We start from the raw sequence: 21,428 nt of genomic DNA on the forward strand, positions 1-21,428 counted from the left end.
GTAGCCCTGGCAGGGAGCAGAGTCCTGTCAGGGAGGGTGTCCGTTCCCCTTGTCGGCTCTGGGAGCAAGGTCCCTGGAAGGGCTGCTTGCTGCCCCAGAACCTGCTGAGGTGAGGACGGGTCCTGAGGCACAACTCCAGGTGGACGGAGGTGCAGCCCCAGTCTCCTTGGCTGTACCTCGGGGCCAGGTTCAGGGCTGGTGGCCCACGGGGACTTGGTGCCTGTGCTCACCTGGCCTTTCCTCGAGGCACGGTAGTCTCTGCCTGAGGCTGATGGGGTCCGGCTAGCGAGGGCTTGACCAGGAAGTCCAGAGAGGTTTTGTCACTTTCTTGACCTTGCAAGAGAGTTTCTGCCCTTTTTAGAGCCACGTTACCAAACTCACGTAGGTATAACCCCTCCTCCACCCTGTTCAAGAGTCCCTTCCTTATGCTCAGTGTATCGGTATGAACGTGGAACATGATGGGGGCTTAACCCAAGGAGCCCCCCAGAGCCCCTGGCTGAAGAAGGAACATTTTCTCTCCCTCTTCCCTCAACAGTAGCCCCATGCTTTGTTTTAGGATGTGGAAAGACTCTGTTCCTCCCAAAACATATTCTTCACCACCTTTTGGAGATGTAACCATAGTTGCCAAAGCCATGCACCAGGTTGGCCTTAGAAAAGCACAATGTTTACAGCCCTGCCTCAGGGCCTTGGCTTCTCCTACCTTCCACTAACCTTCCTTGCTTGAAGGGTTATCTTCTCACGGGGCTGGAATGCACATTTCCGGGACTCCTTTTGAAGATTCCCTAAGTCAAGCAGGCAAGATGCCTAGATCTTGTGTTATCTTTGAGGTGTAACATCCTTTCTAGAGACGCAGAATACACCCTTGGCTGCTGTTCCATGTTAGGATCCAATTTGTGGTGAACCTCCTTGGATGGGAACCCCTGTTGCTTTTTCCTGCCAACGTTCTCCTTCTCAGAGATTGTCTGTCTTGGGGAGGGAAAGAGAGGGCCGGAGGAGAGGCGCAGCTATCCCAGGAGCTGTGGGGAGACAGCAGCAGACCTCTGTTATGTTTGCCTCTGCACAATTCAGAGAGAAAAAGATCCACCAGCTTCTGTTCCACTGCATTTCCTTCTCGCGCTGTCTGCAGCCTGGGGCAGCCAGTCGGGATGTGGGCCTGTGCCCCCTGGAGGAAATGCTGTGCAGCACTGGTCACTGGAAAGGGGACATTCCCTTGCTGCGTGCAGGGCTTCTCCCTGTAATCGTGATTGAACTTGACTGCTCCTGGGTGGTGTTGTAGGGAGATTTTTTTTCTGTCAGCCTCATCGGTCTCAGTCTTACAAGACCAGATTGGCGAGGAGGGTAGTGGGGGAGCTGAGGAAGAGAAGGCCAAGCCCTGGGACCTTGGCTGAATTCCTTCACGGGGCAGTGACCCCTTGGCCCCTGTATGGGAAGATTCCAGGGCATGGTCCCCCGCTCTTACACTGTATTCTTATGTGCGTGGAGCAGGCGCCCAGGCTGACATCTAAGGGGACGGTCCAGTCAGTGGTTCAGGTTCCAAGATAACATGTTCTCTCCTTGTTCTCATCCTCAAACGGCTTGTCACTTTTCTGGAGCTGATGTCCCTGCTTAGACCTTACCCGACAGCACTGCTCTTGCCTTGTCCTCAGAGAAGGGTCTTTCATTTAAGTTGCCCAGATCGGCAAATAGATTGAACGCTAATACAGGTTCGTTTTTTGACAGACACTGAGGCAGGCTCTTCAGGAGGGAGCCAGTGAGGAGAGAGCAGATGGGTAAGCCCAGTGCCCGCAGTGATCCAACCTCGGCCCCTTCTCTTGCCCTCCCCGGCCCAGAGCATCACAGCACTTGGTTATTGAGGGTCCATAAACATAAGACAGGGAGGGACTGGTTCACGCAAGCTCAAGTCAGCTCAAAATCAGGCCCTGAAGACTTGCTTGGAGCTTCAGGGACGCTGGATAGGAACGCTGTCCCTGTGCCTCTTGCTGGAGCCCCTCCGTTCCTCTGCCCCCGTGTTGTCCTCGCGGAGGTACTCTGTGCTGTCGTTGGGGGACAGGGCTGTGGCCAGTAGCCCAGGCAGAGCAGGGACACCGGCAGCCAGCTTAGAGCTCCTTCTAAATGGAGTAAAAGAATTCGGTGGCCCTGTTTGGCCATTGTCTGTTGAGAAGCCAAGGCCAGGCTGCGAAGCGCTCTTGGATGTAGAGGGTTTGTGGTGATTGCCTACAAATAAAGGTCATCTCTGAGGAAGTGACTTCTCCTAGTTGGGTCCCTTTTCACCTGTCAGCGGCCAAGCCCAGAGCATAAGAAGCGTTGGGTAAGGTAGGAGGGCTCCAAAGGACGGCTGCTTCTCCCAGATTGAAAGGAAGTCTGTCTTCATGGAATTCTTGTGTGTAACGTCCTTGGGTCAAACCAAGGGGCCTGCCTTTGGAGCTTCCCTTATGTTTGACTTTGGGTACCTTTTCTCCCAGGTGATCCATTCACTGGTTGGGAAGGTGAAAGTTATAGGAAATAGGACCGCATGGTGCAATGCTATCTGCAATTCAGTAAGAATGAAAAACTTAACTGCAACTAAGTTTGAAAAGATTGAAACAAAACCACAGTGAAACCCAGCACACCATCCCAGGTGGGGGAATTCTTTGGGTAACGCTCTAAATAGAAGACATAGAGGAATCGTCACCATCCTTATTCTACCTCTGGTGAATTCACCAGGCTGTCCAGTGCTTATCACATGGAAAGCAGTCGACTGTGCTCTGAAAATTTCTGTTCTTTCTCGCTGGGGCTTGGGATATTCTGGGAGCTGTCTGAGCCTTGTGCCTCAGGCTGCTCAGGTGATATAATCTTCCTGTTCTGGGTTGCTCATTGGAGGACTAGGAAATTGATATCTGCAAGCCATAGAGTGGGGTGAGCCTCACTGTGTGATCTTGGTCTAAGCTGGATCCTGAAATGGTTAAGACAAATAACAACAACAAAACAAAAACCACTCACACTGATCATTTTGATCCCAGTTAGAATTTCAGATATCATTCTTCTGCATACCTTCTGTCTGTATTTGATTGTGCTACAAGTGATTAAGCTTTCTCGGGTACCATTTCGCTGGGGCTCTTTCATGAAGGTGGCGCCTGCCTGGTGATCCTTAAAAGAGGGAGGCTTTATTCATCAGAAGCCACAGTGTTGGGAACTGGGGTGGGAGAGGCACTTTTTGGAATTCTGGAAGAAGCATACATGTATACATATGTTAATTGGAGGAAGGGTGGGCTGGCAGAGGGTCAGAGGAGGTGGGAACAGAGACAGGGAGGAGGGATAGGCACTTGCCTCTGGGAGTGGGAGGTCACGGGGTCGGTCGTCTTCCTTCTGTACAGTGTGGGCTTTGTGTACACAATATAACACTGCCTGTGTTCGTTCATTTCCTGTCTGTGAGCGCTTTGGTGCATGGAGCCTCAGTACCCTCACCTGGCATTAAAATCAAGAATTAGAACCTGGGTGCCGTGCCTTTCTTGTTCAGAGACTTACTCTCCTCCCTCCTCCGCCCTCCACGCTGCCAGAAAATATGCGTTGATTTCTGCTTAAAACATGGTATGTTTGGGGATGCCATACTAAATCAAACAGGCTCTTCCCTGAGACATGCGGCTGAACTTCCGCCCTGACTTGAAGTTAAACAGAGACGGGCCCCCTGGAGGTTCCTCTGCAGTTACCCTCACCTGGTCTCTGTCCCAGTAGGCATACTCACCTGTGCCCCCAGATTTCTGGGGTTTATAGGCAGTACTGGCCATTTGTTCATGACCCTCAACTTCCTTACTTGACCATTCTATCTTTTAGGAAGTGGGTTCACCTGATCCCTTACGGAAGACCCAGGGTTCCAGTAGCTGAAAGCCCTGTACATCTTTTCTCCTATCCTGGCCCTACACCTCCAAGACATACTCCAGTACCTCAGTAGGGGTCCCAGGGAGGCACCAGCATGGGCAGCCTCTGCTCCTTGTTCCTACATCTCCATGATGCTGGGATTGGCTGAGGCCAGCAATCCTTATAGGTATGAGAGTTGGAATACGTTGGGTTGGCCAAAAAGTTCGTTCAGATTTTTCCATAAGATGGTACAAAAACCCGAACGAACTTTTGGGCCAACCTAGTAATAAACAGATTCAAAGTCCAGAGGCACCATGTGAGTGTCTGTCTGTCCGTGCAGCCGCCTGGAGCGGTCATGGTGAAACTGGCAACTTGTTCCGCACAATGAGGGCAGGTCAGGTTTTTCAAACACTTTGGCTTCAGAAGATGCTGCATTACATGTGCAAGATCCCAAGAAGCCAGCAGAGGAATGGCAGCTCTGGTTGTAGCTGACAGAGAAGCCGCTGCAAGCTGCAGGTAGGTGCCCATGTGCAGTGGAGGCCAGCCAAAACCCAGAGCTTCCCAGAGCGGACACAGAAAGGGACAGTCTTCTCTTACAGCGGCTGACTGGCGTGCCAGAAGAGGAAACTGAACTCCTGCTCACCCTCTTGCCAACCATGTGCCTTTACATCCCCCTCCGTTCAAAATGGAAAGTAACACAGAGACTCCTTGGGACCTTACGTCTGTCTCCATGCCTGACTTGCACTTGGAGTCATTAGTATTAGTCAGGAGGAAAAAAACCACACGGTAATTTGAATAATTTATATCTTTAATATAAATAGCTATTAATTATAAGAAGATTGGAGTAATGAGGGATTGGCTAATAAGGAGTAGAGATAACTATAAAGAATATAGGAATAGCAGATTTAAGAAGCAGCCACTAGGGCAGAGATAGAGCATCCAAGGACGAGGACCCCTCTCCCCCAGAGCTGATACCCAGACCTTTTTTGGAGAAGGCATGACCATGGCTCACCGAACGGTAGAGAAGTCATGGGGGAACTTGCTGGAAACCCACCCTCTGGGATGCTGGAAAAATCCATCCCTTGGGCGGTGTCTTGCCGGAGGCCTTCCACGGCGAAACCACCCCAGGGGAGTGCTGGGGAAAGCTGCAGGCCTCTCTGTGCTGCTGACGACCCTGCATGGCAGGAGCTGGGCGCTGGAGAAGCTGAGCTGTGAGCGAGCACACCCGAACCAGAAAGGAAACATCTCCCTCCTTGCAGTGTCTCACCAATACCCTCTGCTAACAAAGAATCATATCATGTTAGTCGGCAAAGGCAAAAAATACTCATAAGTCCCAACCCAATTTTTGCGGAGGCAGCAAAGGATGAATATGGGGCTAAAAGGCAGTCAATACCTGGCACATCATCTACATATGCTGATGAGTCCCCAGATGTATACTCCTGTCCAGGCTTCTTGCCTCAGCCTCGAAGTATACACCCAATAACCTGCCAAAGATTGCTACTTCAATATCTGTTAGCCATCTCAAACTTAATACATCCAGATGGAATTCTTGATCTCCCCTCCCACCCCAAACATCCTCATTCCACCTCCTCCCTCTCAGGAAATGGCACCACCATGCATCCAGTCAACAGAAACCTGCATCACCTTTCACTCCCCTCCTTCACCTTCCCCTTCTTGCAATCCATCACCAAGTACTTGAATACATCTTCAAGATGTATCGAGTTTTCACAGATTCACTTGTTTGACTCACCATCATCTTTCATCCTGAGTTACTACAAAGGCCTCCTGGCTTAATTTGGCTCTCAATTACTCTGACTAACCTATTCTCCAGAATAGTCTTTTGAAACGGTTGATTAGATCCTGCACTATGCTGACTTAAAACCCTTTCCTTTTTTCTTTTTTTATTTAATTTTTATTGGAGTATAGTTGATTTATAATGTGTTAGTTTCAGGTGTACAGCAAAGTGAATTAGTCATACATATACATATATCCACTCTTTTAAAAATTCTTCTCCCATATAGGTCATTACAGAGTATTGAGTAGAGTTCCCTGTGCTATACATTAGGTCCTTATTAGTTATCTATTTTATATATAGTAGTGTGTATATGTCAGTCCCAATCTCCCAATTTATCCCTTCCCCGATGGTAACCATAAGTTTGTTTTCTACATCTGTGACTCTATTTCTGTTTTGTAAATAAGTTCAAACCCTTTGCTTTTAAAATGAAATTGGAAAGGCTTACCATGTTTGATCTGGTTCCTGCCAACCCATCCAGCCCCAACACACCACCCTACTCCTTGTTTCCCATCCTCCACCCTGGCCTTCTTTCAGTTCCTGCCTCAGCTTTTTGTGATTGACATTTCCTCTGCCTGGGATGCCCTTCCCCCTGCCCTTCTCATTTATGGCTGGCTCCTTTTCATATTTTATGTTCCAGCTCAAATGTTACATACTCAGTGGGACCTTCTCTGACCATGTCATCTAAAGCATACTCCCTCCCCTTACCATCTATCACGTCACCCTATTTCTTTATAGCCTTTATCACCAATAGTAGTTGTCTTGTTTGTTATGTCTCTATTTTCTTTCAAATAAGCCCCTCGAGGGCATAGATTTTGCCTCTGTTGTTCACACCTATATCCCAGTGCTTGGAACAGTCAGTGCTTGGAACAGTCAGTGCCTGGAAAAGAGGTGCTCACAGTCAAGATCTGTTAAACAATCTGTCCAGTATATGGACAGGAGACCACTTGGAGCATCTTAGTATTACCATGGCCTGTGATTAAAGTCAGTGGGAAACTGCAACAAGCCAATCCAAGCAGGATTACTAATGGCCCAGACCTTTAGTGAGTGAAAGTTTGGGTCACCCCACCAGGTAAAGAGACTGAGTATGGAGATTAAGTTTGATATAAGGAGATGCATATGGGTGCCAAGTTGACAGGGGGTCGAGTTATGACAGCTAATTGTATGTGTCAACTCGGTTAGGCCACAGTGCCCAAATATTTGGTCAAACATTATTCTGGATGTTTCTGTAAGGGTGTTTTTGGATGAGATCTACATTCAAATCAGTGGACTTGTAGTAAAGCAGATTACCCTCCATAATGTGGGTGGACCTCATCCAATCAGTTGAAGGCTTGAATAGAACAAAAGGCTTCCTCAAGCACGAGGGAATTCTGACAGCCGTCTGTCTTTGGACTTCACTGCAACACCGGCTCTTCCTGGTTCATCAGCAGACTGCCTTTGAACTTGAACTGCAATTCTTTCCTGAGCCTCCAGCCTGCCAGCCTCCCCCATCAGATTTTGGACCCACCAAGCCTCCACAATCACATGACCCAATCCCTTAAAATAATTATCTTCCTATATATACTGTATCTATCTATCTATCCCAGGATATGTATATCTATATCTATATCTATATATATATATATCTTTATTCTAGAAAGAGATTTATATACATCCTAGGAGAATATATACCTATAATGAAGTGCAAAGGTAGCATACCACATGTTTTGCCACCTTACTATTCTCATTTAACATTATCTTTTGGAGATCTGTTCATTTCAGTTCATGTAGAGCTGCCCCTCCCCCCTTTAAAAATTTGATAGTATTCCATTAAAAATATGTTCCACAAAACTATTTAAAAATAGTTTCTGCTGGGCTTCCGTGGTGGCGCAGTGGTTGAGAGTCCGCCTGCCGATGCAGGGGACACGGGTTCGTGCCCCGGTCCGGGAAGATCCCACATGCCGCGGAGCGGCTGGGCCCGTGAGCCATGGCCGCTAAGCCTGCGCGTCCGGAGCCTGTGCTCCGCAACGGGAGAGGCCACAACAGTGATAGGCCCGTGTACCGAAAAAAAAAGAAAAAGTTTCAGCTGCCTTTTGAGATACACATGCCTCTAACTATTTAACAACAGATTAATAAGCCTTCCCCACATTTAAGCAAATACAGCCCTCAGCTCTCTTGTTCTTGATATGATAAAGACTACTTAGAAATGTTAAAAAAAAAAAAGAAAAACTAAGATGGAGGTCTTGGGTTTTTTAGCTGATTGGTTGACCACAATATGTTTCAGTGAGAGAGAATATACTCCTTTGCTTATGTGAATGGTCTGTTTTCCTTGATTTTGGATCCTATGGAAAATGGCTTAAGTTACGTGGTTCCTGGATTGCTTCTCACTTGGGAACTTGGCAATTTGATGAGCCTTCCACTGTCACTAATCTGATTATCCCCCAGAGTCTATCCCTGAGGCTTTCCCCTGGGTTGCTTCATTCTTAGGCAGCCTTTATCTACTGCTGCAGAGATTGCCTTTGCCAGAAAACCAGAGAAGAGAGAGAGTCACTTTCCTGAAAGCTAGAGAAGTCCTAGAAAGGAATTATGGGCAATCCTCACGCATTTGTTGAGGCCAGGGGAATGGCAGAGCTCACATGCTTATTCTTGGAGCCAAGGGATAGGGTCATCAATGGCTGAACTCTGTGGACTAATAATGGGAGGTGCGGTTCCCCAAAAGAAGCTAGGTAGACAAAAACCACACATCCTCTACTAGTTTTACAAAAGTGTATACTCTTTCTCTCTTCTGATAGGGACCTCTGTTTTCACTGGCAGACATTAGTCATAGCCACGTCGTATGAGTTTAGCACAGATCTCTAGCTGTTAATGGTTTCTTAAAGTCTTGCATTCTGCAAAAACCAACAACAACAAAATAATATCCTCTGTGGGGTGAAGTAGAAAAAAAGGGGGAGAGGGTCAAGTTTTACCTCCTTTTCTCTTTATATATTAAATGGTTTGATATTAGTTTTTGATGAACAGGTATGTGTCCTATCATATAGCAAGTAGAAAATTTAATTCTCCTTCTCTAGGATAGTGATGTGATTTTACTATTACAAACCAGGCAAGTCTCATTAAGAAAGATTTTTTTCTTTTATATAATTGCTGCAAGAAAATGTTGCAACTGACAAGGGCTTAATCTCCAAAATATACAAACAGCTCATACAACTCAACAACAAAAAATCAAACAACCAAATCAAAAATGGGCAGAAGACTTTAATAGACATTTCTCCAAAGAAGACATACAGGTGGCCAGTAGGTACATGAAAAGATGCTCAACATCACTAATTATTAGAGAAGTGCAAATCAAAACTACAGTGAGATACCACCTCACACTGGTCAGAGTGGCCATCATTAAAAAGTTTACAAATAACAAATGCTGGAGAGGGAGTGGAGAAAAGGGAACTCTCCTACACTGTTGGTCGGAATGTAACTTGGTGTGGCCACTATGGAGAATAGTATGTAAGTTCCTCAGAAAACTAAAAATAGAATTACCATATGTTCCAGCAATTCCACTCTTGGGCATATACCTGGACAAAACTATAATTCAGAAAGATACATGCACCCCTATGTTCATAGCAGCACTATTCACAATAGCCAAAACATGGAAACAACCTAAATGTCCATTGACAGATGAATGGATAAAGAAGATGTGGTACATATATACAATGGAATACTACTCAGCCATAAAAAAAGAACAAAAAATGCCATTTACAGCAACATGGATGCAACTGTTTAGAATGGATAAACAGTCCTACTGTATAGCACAGGGAACTATATAATTGCTGCAAGAAATAATGGCTCAATGTCATATAAAGTCAAAATTCCTGTCTTAGGCACACATTATTAAAATTTGAAATGATAGGACAATTTGAACATGAAAATAAATAATTATAGCAATGGGTTATAACCCATTGAATAAATAAGAATCCATGAACTCATGTTGACACAAATGAATAAATAATTACATAAAAGAGGTAGAAAGGAAAGTTCTTACAGTAAAATGTCAGCCAATAAATATAGAGAAAGAATGATGGGGTTAGAAAACCTCCATGTAGCAGCCATCATAATTATAACTGAATCATCATTAATCATCAAAGTATTTTCCTATAAATTACTAATTAATTATAAAGGTAAAAATAGTAACTTCACAGTGGAGACACCTGAAAGACTCCACCTTAATCATTAACCAAAGTTGTTAGCCAAAATGGGACAAACAGACATCATGCACATCACCTGTCTTAATGCCTTGAGGAGAATACAACATTATGCCGGTGATTTTTCTGCCAAAAAATGAATAACCTGAAACTAATCATGAGAAAAAGTCGGAGAAACCCAAAGTGAAGGACATTTTTAGAATGACCATCTTATACTTTACAAAAATGTCAACACTATAAAAGACAAATTGAAATGGAAGAACTATTCCAGATTAAAGAAGGCTAAAGAGACATGGCAATTAAGTGATCCTGGGTTAGATTTGCGATCAGGAAAAACAATAGCTATAAGGGGCATTTTGGGGACAATTGAGAATTGAATAAAGGCTATAGATTAAATAATAGGATTTTATCAATGTTAATTTTCCTGATTTTGATAATTTTGCTTTGGTTTTTCTCAGAGAATATCTTTATTCTTAGGAAATACACACTGAAATATGTAGGCATCAAGAAGCATGATGTTTGCAAGTTAGTCTTAAATTCTTTAGGAAGAAAGCGAGATAGAGAGGGTGCAAATGATAAAGAAAATGGGGCAAATCTACAAGTTCAAGAAGCTCAAAAAACTCCACATAAGATAAAGTCATAGAGACCCACAGCAAAACACATTGTAATCAAACTGTAGAAAGCCAAAGAAAAAGAATCTTGAAAGCAGCAAGAGAGAACCAATTCGTCACATACTATGGAAGCCAGAAGGGAGTCAGATGTCATATTTAAAGTGTTGAAATAAAAACCTGTCAACAAAGAATTCTGTATCTGGCAAAACTATTCAAGAATGAAGAAGAAATTAAGACATCGTTACTAGTAGACCTGCTCTATGAGAAATGCTAAAAGGACTTCTTCAGGCTGAAGAAAAAAGGACACCGGAAGAAGCCACATGGAGAAATAAGAACACCAGTAAAGATAAATACCTAGGTAAACGTAAAAGCATTATTGTACTAAAGGTTTATAACTCCTCTCTTTTCCCCTATATGATTTAAAAGACATATATGCATAAAACATTAATTATAAACCTGTGCTGATAGGCACACAATTTATAAAGATGAAATCTGTGACAATAACAGGATAAAATGAGAGGGACATAGTTGTATTGGAAGTAGAGTATATACTCTTTTAAATAAGTTGGTATTATTCAAACTAAGTTGTTATGAGTTCAAAATGTCAATTGTAATCCCAAAGGTAACCACTAAGAAAATAACGAAAAAGTACAGAAAATGAAAATGGTAGGATACAGAAAAACAATTAAATACCAAAATATGAGGTAATGGAAGAATTGAGAAAAAAAATATAAGCTATATAGAAAACAAGAAGCAAAATGGCAGAAGTAAGTCATTATTTAGCAGCAATTACTTTATTTTGTTTGTTTGTTTGCTTTTTAATATAGTCAATCCTAGCAACTACTTTAAATATAAATAGATTACACTCTCCAATTTAAAGTCAAAGGTTGGCAGAATGTATTTCCCAAAAAGTTACATCTATATGCTCTCTATAAGAAATTCACCTTAGATACAAAAACACAAAGAGGCTGGAAGTAAAAGCATGGAAAAATATATTCCATGAAAACAGTAACCAAAGGAGAGTTGGGGTGTCTATATTGTTAGACAGAATAGATTTTACATTAAAAAAAAAGGTTGTACTTCCTGGGTGGCTCAGTGGTTAAGAATCTGCCTGCCAATGCAGGGGACATGGGTTCGAGCCCTGGTCAGGGAAGATCCCCCATGCCACGGAGCAACTAAGCCTGCGTGCCTAGAGCCCGTGCTCTGCAACAAGAGAAGCCACCAGAGTGAGAAGCCCGCACACCGCAACGAAGAGTAGCCCCTGCTCACTGCAACTAGAGAAAGCCCATGAGCAGCAATGAAGACCCAGTGCAGCCAAAAATTTAAAAATTAATAAGTAAATAAATTTTTTTAAAAAAGATTATAAGAGACAAGAAAGACATTATAGACTGAAAAAGATTTAATGCAACAAGATGGTGTAACAATTATATGCATATATACACCTAATAACCAAGCACCAAATATATATGAAACAACAACCAAAAAAGGCAGATTTAAGGGAGAAATCAACAGTTTTACAATAAGAGTTGGAGACTTCACTATCCCGCTCTCAAAAATGGATAGAACAACCAGAGATGAGATCAGTAAGGAAAGAGAGTACTTGAATGACACTATAATCCAATGAGACCTAACAGACATATATAGAATACTTCACCCAACAATAGTGGATACACATAGAACATTGTCCAGAATAGAACATATGTTGGGCCACAAAGAAAAGCCTTAGTAAATTTTGAAAGGTTGAAATCATACAAAGTATATTTCCTAATCACAATGGAATGAAACTAGAATCAGTAACAGAGGGAAACTCACAAAAATGTAGAAATTAAAAAACATGCTCTTAACCAATGGTCAAAGAAGAAATCACAAGGGAAATTAAAAAATACTTTGAGACAAATGAAAATGAAAACACAACTTACAAAACCTTTGGAATGACATGAAAGCAGTGCTCAGAAGGAAATTTGTAGCTGTAAACATCTACATTAAAAAAGAAGGATCTCAAATCAATAATGTAACTGTACACCTTAAAGGAACTAGAAAAATGAAGAGCAAATTGAACCAAAGCTAGCCGAAGGCAGAAAGTAAAGATTAGAACAGAGATAAATGGAACAGAGAATAGGAAAACAAGAGAATATAGAAAATCAATAAAACTAAAACTTGCTTTTTTTAAAGATCATCAAAATTGACAAGTCTTTAGCTAGATTGACTAAGAAAAAGAGAAAACAACTTGCTAAAATCAGAAATAAAAGAGGGGACATTACTACTGACTACATAAATGAAAAGGATTATGGGAATTCTATGAATATATGTGCACCAACAAATTGAATAACTAAATGTAATGAACTAATTCCTAGAAACATAAATCCTACCAAGTCTGAATCACAAAGAAATAGAAAATCTGAATATACTTATAACTAGTAAGGAGATTGAATCAGTAGTCACAAGTTTCCCAACAAGTAAAAGCCCTGGACTTTATATGGCTTTGCTGGTGAATTCTACCAAATGTTTAAAGAACTACTATCAATCCTTCTCAAATTCTTCAGAAAGAAATTGAAAGTGGAGAGAATGATTTCTAACTTATTCAGTGAGGCCAGCATTGACCTAATACCAAGCCAGACAAAGACACTACAAGGAAACTACAGACCAATACTCCTTAAGAACATTAATATAAAAATCCTCCCTTTCCAACCCGGGACAGGCAGGATGGCTCCAGCAAAGAAGGGCGGTGAGAAGAAGGGCCAGTCCGCCATCAACAAGGTGGTGACCAGAGAATACACCAACAACATTCACAAGTGCATCCATGGAGTGGGTTTCAAGAAGCGTGCCCCTCGGGCACTCAGAGAAATCCGGAAATTTGCCATGAAGGAGATGGGAACTCCAGATGTATGCATTGATACCAAGATCAACAAAGCTGTCTGGGCCAAAGGAATAAGGAATGTCCCATACCATATCCGTGTGCGGTTGTCCAGAAAACGTAATGAAGATGAAGATTCACCAAACAAGCTCTATACGTTGGTTACCTATGTATCTGTCACCACTTTCAAAAATCTACAGACAGTTAATGTGGATGAGAACTAACTGTGCTTGTTCAATAAAGTTACAGAACCGCCCCCCCCAAAATTCCTCAACAAAATACTAACAAAGAATTCAGCAGCATATTAAACATGCTGTGACCAAGTGGGATATATTCCTGGAATATACAAGGATGGTTCAACATATGAAAATTGATCAAATGTTATTCACTATATTGAAAAAACTACCTGACCTTCTCAATTGATACAGAAAAAGCTTGTGACACAATTTAATACCCTTTCATGATAAAAACACTCCAAAAAACTAGGAATATAGATATAAAACAGCTACATATAAAAAACCCATAGCTAACATTGTACTCAGCAGTGAAAGATTAAAAGCTTATCTGCTAAAATAAGAAACAAGACAAGGATGACTGTTTTTGCCAATTCTATTCAATATAGTATTGCAAGTTCTAGTTAGAGCAACTAGGCGAGAAAAGGAAAAGCCATCCAAACTGAAAAGGAAGGAGTAAAGTTATCTGTTTGAAGCTGATATGATCTTATATGTAGAAAACCCTAAGGATCCCCCCCCACCACACACACAACCTGTTAGAAGCAATAGACAAATTGAGCAATGTAGCAGTACAGAATCAACACAGAAATCAGTTGCATTTCTAATAATGAACAATCCAAAGAGGAAATTAGGAAAAGAGTTCCACCTACAATATCATCCAAAAGAATAAAATACTTAGGAATTAATTAAGGAGGTGAAAGACTTGTACACTGAAAACAGCAAAACCATTGCTGAAAGAAATGAAAGAAGGTGTAAATAAATGGAAAGACATCTCATGTAAATTGGTTTGTTGTTGAATTTTAGGAGTTCTCTATATATTCTGGATAACAATCCCTTATCACAGATAGGTGATCTGCAAATATTTTTTCCTATTCTGTGAGTTGCCTTTATACTCTGTTGATTGTTGCCTTGGATGCACAAAAGTTTTTAATTTTGGTAAGTCCAATATGTCTATTTTTTTCTTTTATTACCTGTGCCTTTGGTGTCATATCTAAGAAATTATTGCCAAATCCAATGTTATGAAGCTTTTCTCCCCTGTGCTTCCTTCTAAATTTTATCTCTTACATTTAGGTCTTTCATCCATTTTGAGTTAATTTTTTTTACACGGTGTTGGGTAAGGGTCCAACTTCACTCCTTTGCATGTAAATTTTATATTATGTATATTTTACAATTAAAAATAAAGTTATAAAATTAATACCCTTTGATGATAAAAACACCCAGTAAACCAGGAATAGCAGGGAACTTCCTCAACATGATAAAGGCCATGTATGAAAAACCCACTGGTAACATCATATCATGGTGAAAGACTGAAAGTTTTTTTCACTAAGATTGAGAACAAGACAAGGATGTGTAGTTTAAGCACTTCTATTAGTATGTTTTCATTTCTCTCTGGTAGATTCATCTTACCTAACTTTTCTGCATAATTTGACTCATCTGATCAATCCCTTGGCTTTCTCTCTCTCCTTAGCCTCCACATTACTCCTCTTTTTTAGTTTTCCTCTTTTTTTTTTCCTCTTTGATGGCTCTTTTTCTTTTGACCCACTCCAGGATTTACTCTTTTATCTTCACTTTTTCCAATGGGACTGATTTTCATAATATGCAAAACAACACATAAATTGAAATAAAGAATAATACAGTGAGTAGCCATATACCTATCACCCAGCTCAAGAACTAAAACATTGCCTGCTCAGTTGACTGTACCTTTGGTGCCCCTTTCCAATAGCCTCCACTGCCACCCCTTCTCCCAGAGGGAAGTGTGGTAGTTTTGTGGTAGTTTGTTGCATTAATGGCCCCAATGAGTCAGACTTTGTCCTCACTTTTGCTAGTCCCCTCCCACTTTGACTTTGGGGTTTGCCCCTTACTTGCTTTGCCCATTACCTTTTGATCTCGTCTCCTTTCTCCCCTCAATTCACTGCTACAGCTACACAAGTTGGCATCAGGAGGGCCTTCGCACTTGCTGTTCCCTGTGCCTAGAACACTCTTGCCCAAATACTTGCATAATATTGTAGCATAGCTAGCTCCCTAACCCTTTGCTCTGGTCATCTTCTCAGCCAGGGCTTTCCTGTCCACCCTAAAACATCAAACTTTTTGGTTGCACTGGCTATCCCTCTCCCTTGCATTATTCTTTTCCATAGCAATGGTCACTATCCTATGTACTATTGTAAATAATTTATTGTTTAGTGGCTCCTCCACCTCTTCCCTAGAATGTAAGCTTCTCAGCTTACTTTTTTTTTTTTTTTTAATAGTCTGGTATCCTCAGCCTAGCATACATTAGGTACTGTAGGGGAGGGAAAATAATTTTCCCTCTGCTCTTCTGAGTTCTTGGCTGAAACCCTTATAATAAAAAAGTAACAAAGAGGAAAACAAATAGAGATTTGTTAACATGTATACCTCACATATACATAGGAGATACCCAGGGAAAAGGCTTAGAATGCCAACTTAAATACCATTTTCCGGTGAAGACAAACAAGGAAAGGTGTCTGTTGGGGGTGGGGGGCGGAGAGGGTGGAGACCAGTTATGGAGGTGACCAGGGAAAGAAAAATAAACAAGCTAAGAAGTTTGTTATACAGATTTAAGTCAGTGTCTTCTCCACTGATGAGTCTCTAGCGATTTATTAGAGTTGTCCTTTTCTTCCAGGTACAGAGGGGGAGACACTTTTACAAATAGCGATTTCCTTCATAAATGTACGTTTCCCTTACAAAAGGTTAACTTCTAGTTTATTTTCAGGGCTTCTCTGTGTTTACTTTCTCAGAATAAGTCTTATGTCAAAGAGGCATATTTTGGGGTGGCATATTCTGCTACCTTCCCACGTTTAGGAATAATGTGAGGAACAAATCAATCTCCATTTTGCAAATAACGAGCAAAGACTGAGATATTAGGCAAGCTGTCCAAGATCACAGAGGCAGCATTTAGCCAACCTGGGATTCCAACCCAGGGCTCCCTCCCAGACACTGTACTATAGTATTTTCTTTTCTGTCTCTTATTTATTTATTTTCCAGTCGTGGCTGCGCTTTGTGCCATAGATGGCATCCAGAATACAGAGGCAGCTGCTGTCTCCAACATTCCTGAAACGGGAATCACGGAGAATTGGATTCCATTTATAACTCGACCATTAATACTGTGTGACACTGGCTAACATATTTAACTTCTGGAACTCAGTTATACTCAGCTGTAAAACCAGCTAATAGATCAGCCAATTTCTTTAAGTCCTCTAACTCAAGAACTTTTAAAATCCTAAAATCCGTGTGAAGCGATGGGATTCATTAGTTTCTCAGGCAGCCTCATTCCCTACGGGCTGGAACCGTGCACTGGCCCAAACACCGCTCTGCCGCAGCCTTTGCCACCGCCTCCCATTCCAAGCTAAGAATGGGCAGTGTCACCCTCAGGCCACTCCTAGTGGGATCCCGGTAGCAGGGGTTGAGGAAAAGACAAGGAAACACCCGCTTCTCCGCTGGCTCCCGAACGCTCCAGGTCAGCGCCCCGGGGCCAGAGTCGAGGCCGCCTCCTTCCCTTCGCCATACGGCTTTGTCGGTGCCGTCACCCACGCCAGTCTCGCCCGACCGCTCCACCCAGGGCAGACTCGTACTAGTAACCTCATCCTCCCACTAGTAACCTCATCCTCCCGGCGGCGCGCAGAGGCCCCGGAAGTGACGTCCGTGCGTGCGTGGCGTGCGCGCGCGGCGCTGGGGGCGGGGCTGCGAGAGGGAGGGCCGGCGTGAGGGCGGGTTGTGACTGGCACCCGGACCTACTCGAGCGACGCGGGGAGAGCGGCGGTCCGGACGTCGGTGGAGTAGCAGGTGAGGTACGGGGCGGACGGACGGGGGCCCAGGGCGACGTCGGGGCAGTGGGGCGGCGGCGCCGTACCGGTGGGGGTTACTGGGTCATTGGTCCGGGCTGTACACCCGGTTGGGGCCGTCTCGCACCGGTGCCTCCTGCCGCCCTCCGGCTCAGCCCGGGGCCCGGCGGCGCGGCCCTGACCGGTCCCAGGCCGTCGCCGGCCCCCCTCATCCTCTGCGTGCTCGGCCTGCCCGTTTCGGGCGCTCGTCGCCAAGTTCTCCGAGGCCCGGCCCAGCTCCGACGGGCAGACGTGTATCGTTTCCTGGCCGCCGCCTGCCACCCGTCCACCCCTCGCGGGATGGCTGTGCTCCAGCCGGCTCCCTCCTCACTGTCCAGTCGGCGGAGTGCCGAGGGACACCTGTAGTGGTGACCGGGAGGGTCGTGCCCCGAGCCCCTCGGGGACCTGTCGCAGCCCGGCCTGGGCAGGGGCGCCGGGACCTCAGGGACCCGCGTCGGTCTCGGGGAGGGAAAGGTCCTGGAGGTGGGAGGATGCTGTCTTTCGCAGCGCGGGGACTAGAAGACTGGTCCTAACTTTCGCCCCGTGGTTGAGGGCGAAGTTGTGGGCCTGAGGTTAGGAGCAAAAGTCCCTGCTTCCGAATCGTCTCGGAGGAGAGCAGAGGTGATGCCCATCACGGAAGTTTAGTCGACAGGGTGGAAGGACTCAGGCGCTTTCAGAGAATAGGTCAGAGCCTGCTGGTGGTGTCTCAGCGCTGGTGACCAAGCCCTGTGGTTGGGAAATGTGTCACTGGGCGCCGGGACTCGCCTAGCAGAGAGATTAGATGTGAAAAATTTTCAGGATGAGTTCCAGCATCACCTGGGGAATAGTTTTTTTTTTTTTTTTGGATCTGAAGAGTTTTGTTTGTTTGAGATTAAAAAAATAGTTGTACCTGTTTTTTCAGTAAATCTAAAACTGCACAACGACCCCCCCAAAATCTATCAAGGTTACTAATTAAAATAGTTGTACCAAGAAAGCTTGCCGGAGTTGCAAGGAGATTTGATTTTACTTAATCCCTTTAATGATAAATAATGTTAATTTTAAGAGTTACTGGTTCTTAGGTGGAAGATTAAGGTGTTCAAGGATTTGAATTTTTATTGACCTTCCAAGCAATCATTTTCTTCTCTCTAGAAGTTAGCCACTTTAGGAGAGAGGGACAGCGAGGATCCTCGCCATGCAGTGTGGTGAGCAGCAGAGCACAGAGAGGGGACACCCCAGGTGTCTTGAGGGACTGCAGGGCATGGAGGGTGGAGGAAGGTACCAGAGAATATTTCTGGAAGTGTCTTGAAGAATGAGTTAACATTCAGCCTAACAAGGTGGGGTGAGAATTTTAGAGGTCGTGGGAATGTGGACGTGGGGCAACTAAAGGAGAAGAGGCCAGCAACTCCCAGGAGGTGATTTTTGAAAAGTGAAAAAATGCAGACAGAGGTGGGTGGCAGATAGGGGCAGAGATGCAGGAGATTCTTGGGCGTTTCTCTGATGGTGACAGAACCAGGGAAGGGTTTTAAGGAGGGTTATTTGCCTGGTTAACATGGAGTTTTATGTTATTTGCCTGCTTAACACACGGGCTGCTATGCAGCTGATGAGGATTGTGCCCCGTATAGTGCTTGATTATGTGCTAGCTTGTATTTTAATCGTTTCTGCTTGTTAAATGTTTGAATTGAATTTTGTATTCATTTACTAATTGTATGAGAGTGTGTGACCCTGCTTATTTTTAAACTTCTATAAGCAGGAATTCTGCTTTTATCTCTTTGCATCTCAATCCAAGTCAGGCATTCATGAGTGTTCCATGAGGACGATGAGAAATCATTGATTTCTGATGTTGATTTTCAGTGAAAAAAAGACTTGACCGGTACTTATTTTAATATCTATGTATAGAAGAACTAAGGTCTTGTTTCATTTACTCTTCTCAATCTTTGGCTAGAGACATAGAATTTCTATGTTGACAATGTGAGTTTAATTTTTGGCACATGTGTTTATATTGGTTGCAAAGTAAACATCTCTAGAAGAGATGACCCATCCCTAAAATATAGGGCATACCTGTGTAACATAACATACCTGTCTATTCTGTGACTTAGAATAGAAATGCTATTAAGTGGCTTCTTAACCCAGCAATAAAGTTGTCACCCTAAAAAAAATGTTTCACAGTAGAGGCCAAACATTTTGAAAGTCATATTAAATGTTCATTTCTGTCATAAAGCATTGTAGGAACATAATGTATGTTTTTTCACATGACTGAAAGGCCTTGAAATACTCTAGACTATTGTTTGTTGAATAAACACTTAGGAGAAACAACAATTGACTCATCTTTATCCCACATAATATTATGTGGCTCTTATTTTATCTGTTTGTTATTTGGATAAAGCTCCTAAAATGCTTTAAGAAAAGACTATACTTTATGGTGCTGCTTTCAAGTTACCCTGGGAGATTCCTGTTGTTGATGAAGTTACTGTTGTTGGGGTAGGCAGTGTAATATTTATTGTGTAGTAAAACAGTTTTTCAAGTCTCTGGTAGCATAGCTCACTTGTTTGTGGTCACTAGGAGGGTGAAGGACTATAATTATAATCAATTAATTAGATAAATTTATAGTTAAAAGTTAGAAGTTATGATCAGAATGCTAAGTATGAGTTCATGATAGGGTAAAATTTTACCCACTAAGAGAATATTAAGCTTTTTGTTTTGTTCAGATGACAGCAATAAGATTACTGAAATCCCTGAAGCAGGAATGTAGCAAGAGCATTTGGGGCTTTAAATTCTGTGCTGTCTCCCAGTAAGGAATGGTTGGCAGCATCCCCTGTGCTAGGCACAGGGCAACTCAGAAGGAGCTGTACAAAATTTTATAAATCATTTTTGAAGCTAGCCTATTCAGTTCTCATTCAGAATAAATACTCAAATGCAACTGCATTTGTGGTGATTTCGTCTGTATTTTAAAAATAAAAATGACTTGGGGGATTTTTACATGGGATATATTTACAGGTTTCTGTGTGCTCCACAGTTAAAAATACATAATGAAAGTGTTTTATTTTGGTAGTTCCTCTGTTGTTAGAATTTCCTAATTTTAAATATAATGTTTGCTACAACACTTTCTTTTTTTCTTTTGGAGCACAAGAAAGATAATGCCTCTAGAAATTGAACTCATAACATGTTTATTAATGGAAGAAAATATCTTCCTATTGTGCTATACTGTTTTTGAAGTGGAGCATACCATTTACTTATATCACCTCTTGTTTCAGAAAGGATTCATAATGACTTACAAAGATACAAACAACATGCTTTTGGTAACAGACAGAAATAAAGGGGTGATGGATTTAGGACTGTGGGAGAAAAATTAAGATGGAAACAGAAATGAGATCTGTACACAAAGTACTTGGACTGGAGTCTTAAGTATTTGTTAGAGGGCCACAAATTTGACTCTGCTTTTTAGTAGCCAGTTCAGAAAGAAATGTAATCAGTTACATGGTTCAGTGACCATAAGATAAAAGACCAGTTTCTCCTTTGGATTCCCAAAGATGCCTTGTATTGAGAAACTCCTCAACTACATCCTTAAGTATAAATACACCATGCATTTCAGAGGGCTGTGTTGTGTTTTACTTTGTTTTTTAGTAAAATTCCTCATTGCCTCATTGTGTAGGGTGATGACATAAGATCAAAACATAATTCAACAAAAACAGTTCTGGTGTTGGCAAAATAATGTGGACTAAGCACTTAGCTCTGTAGACTGATTTAACTTAAGGATCTGTTTTACATTATCTAGATAAGTAGATGGGGATTACACATTTTTCAAGTTACCTTTCATAAATGTTTTGTTTCTCAATGGAGCTTTTGTTATTAATTTATCAGCAGTGGTGTTTGTGTTTGTGCTTCCCAACAAGTTCCTTAAGTACATATATTTTTTGTGTTGTTGGTTAATCACAGAGCCATATTTTTAGCAGGCATGCTTTATCATGGGGAGTATGAAAATGGAGGAGACTGACAAATATTTAAGTAAAAGTCACTTAACCTCCACACTCAGATGGGCTGAAGGAATATCAGTGAATACCAAGATTCATTTCTGGAAGGAGGTTCGGAGTGTTAGCTCCAGCACAGAGAGCATTGGCTT

At 42.7% G+C, this 21,428-nt stretch overlaps 2 protein-coding genes across 2 annotated transcripts in view; both read left to right on the plus strand.

Moving 5' to 3' along the window:
- Positions 1 to 13,091: 13,091 nt before the first annotated feature.
- Positions 13,092 to 13,487, plus strand: LOC307063586 (large ribosomal subunit protein eL31-like; the record flags this gene model as incomplete). The annotated part of the gene is made up of 1 exon (XM_079719803.1): positions 13,092 to 13,487. Exon 1 carries the CDS (start codon positions 13,113 to 13,115, stop codon positions 13,485 to 13,487), a length of 375 nt encoding a protein of 124 aa, XP_079575929.1. The 5' UTR covers positions 13,092 to 13,112.
- A 3,756-nt stretch (positions 13,488 to 17,243) lies between these two features.
- Positions 17,244 to 21,428, plus strand: part of RABGEF1 (RAB guanine nucleotide exchange factor 1) — a 63,578-nt gene continuing 59,393 nt past the window's right edge. The window contains exon 1 of the mRNA XM_079718774.1: positions 17,244 to 17,294. The gene's annotated coding sequence lies outside the window, so the exon portion shown is untranslated. The remainder of the gene's footprint in view (positions 17,295 to 21,428) is intronic.

The sequence above is a fragment of the Hyperoodon ampullatus genome, assembly GCF_949752795.1.
Source record: "Hyperoodon ampullatus genome assembly, chromosome: 14".
Classification (NCBI taxonomy): domain Eukaryota; kingdom Metazoa; phylum Chordata; class Mammalia; order Artiodactyla; family Ziphiidae; genus Hyperoodon; species Hyperoodon ampullatus.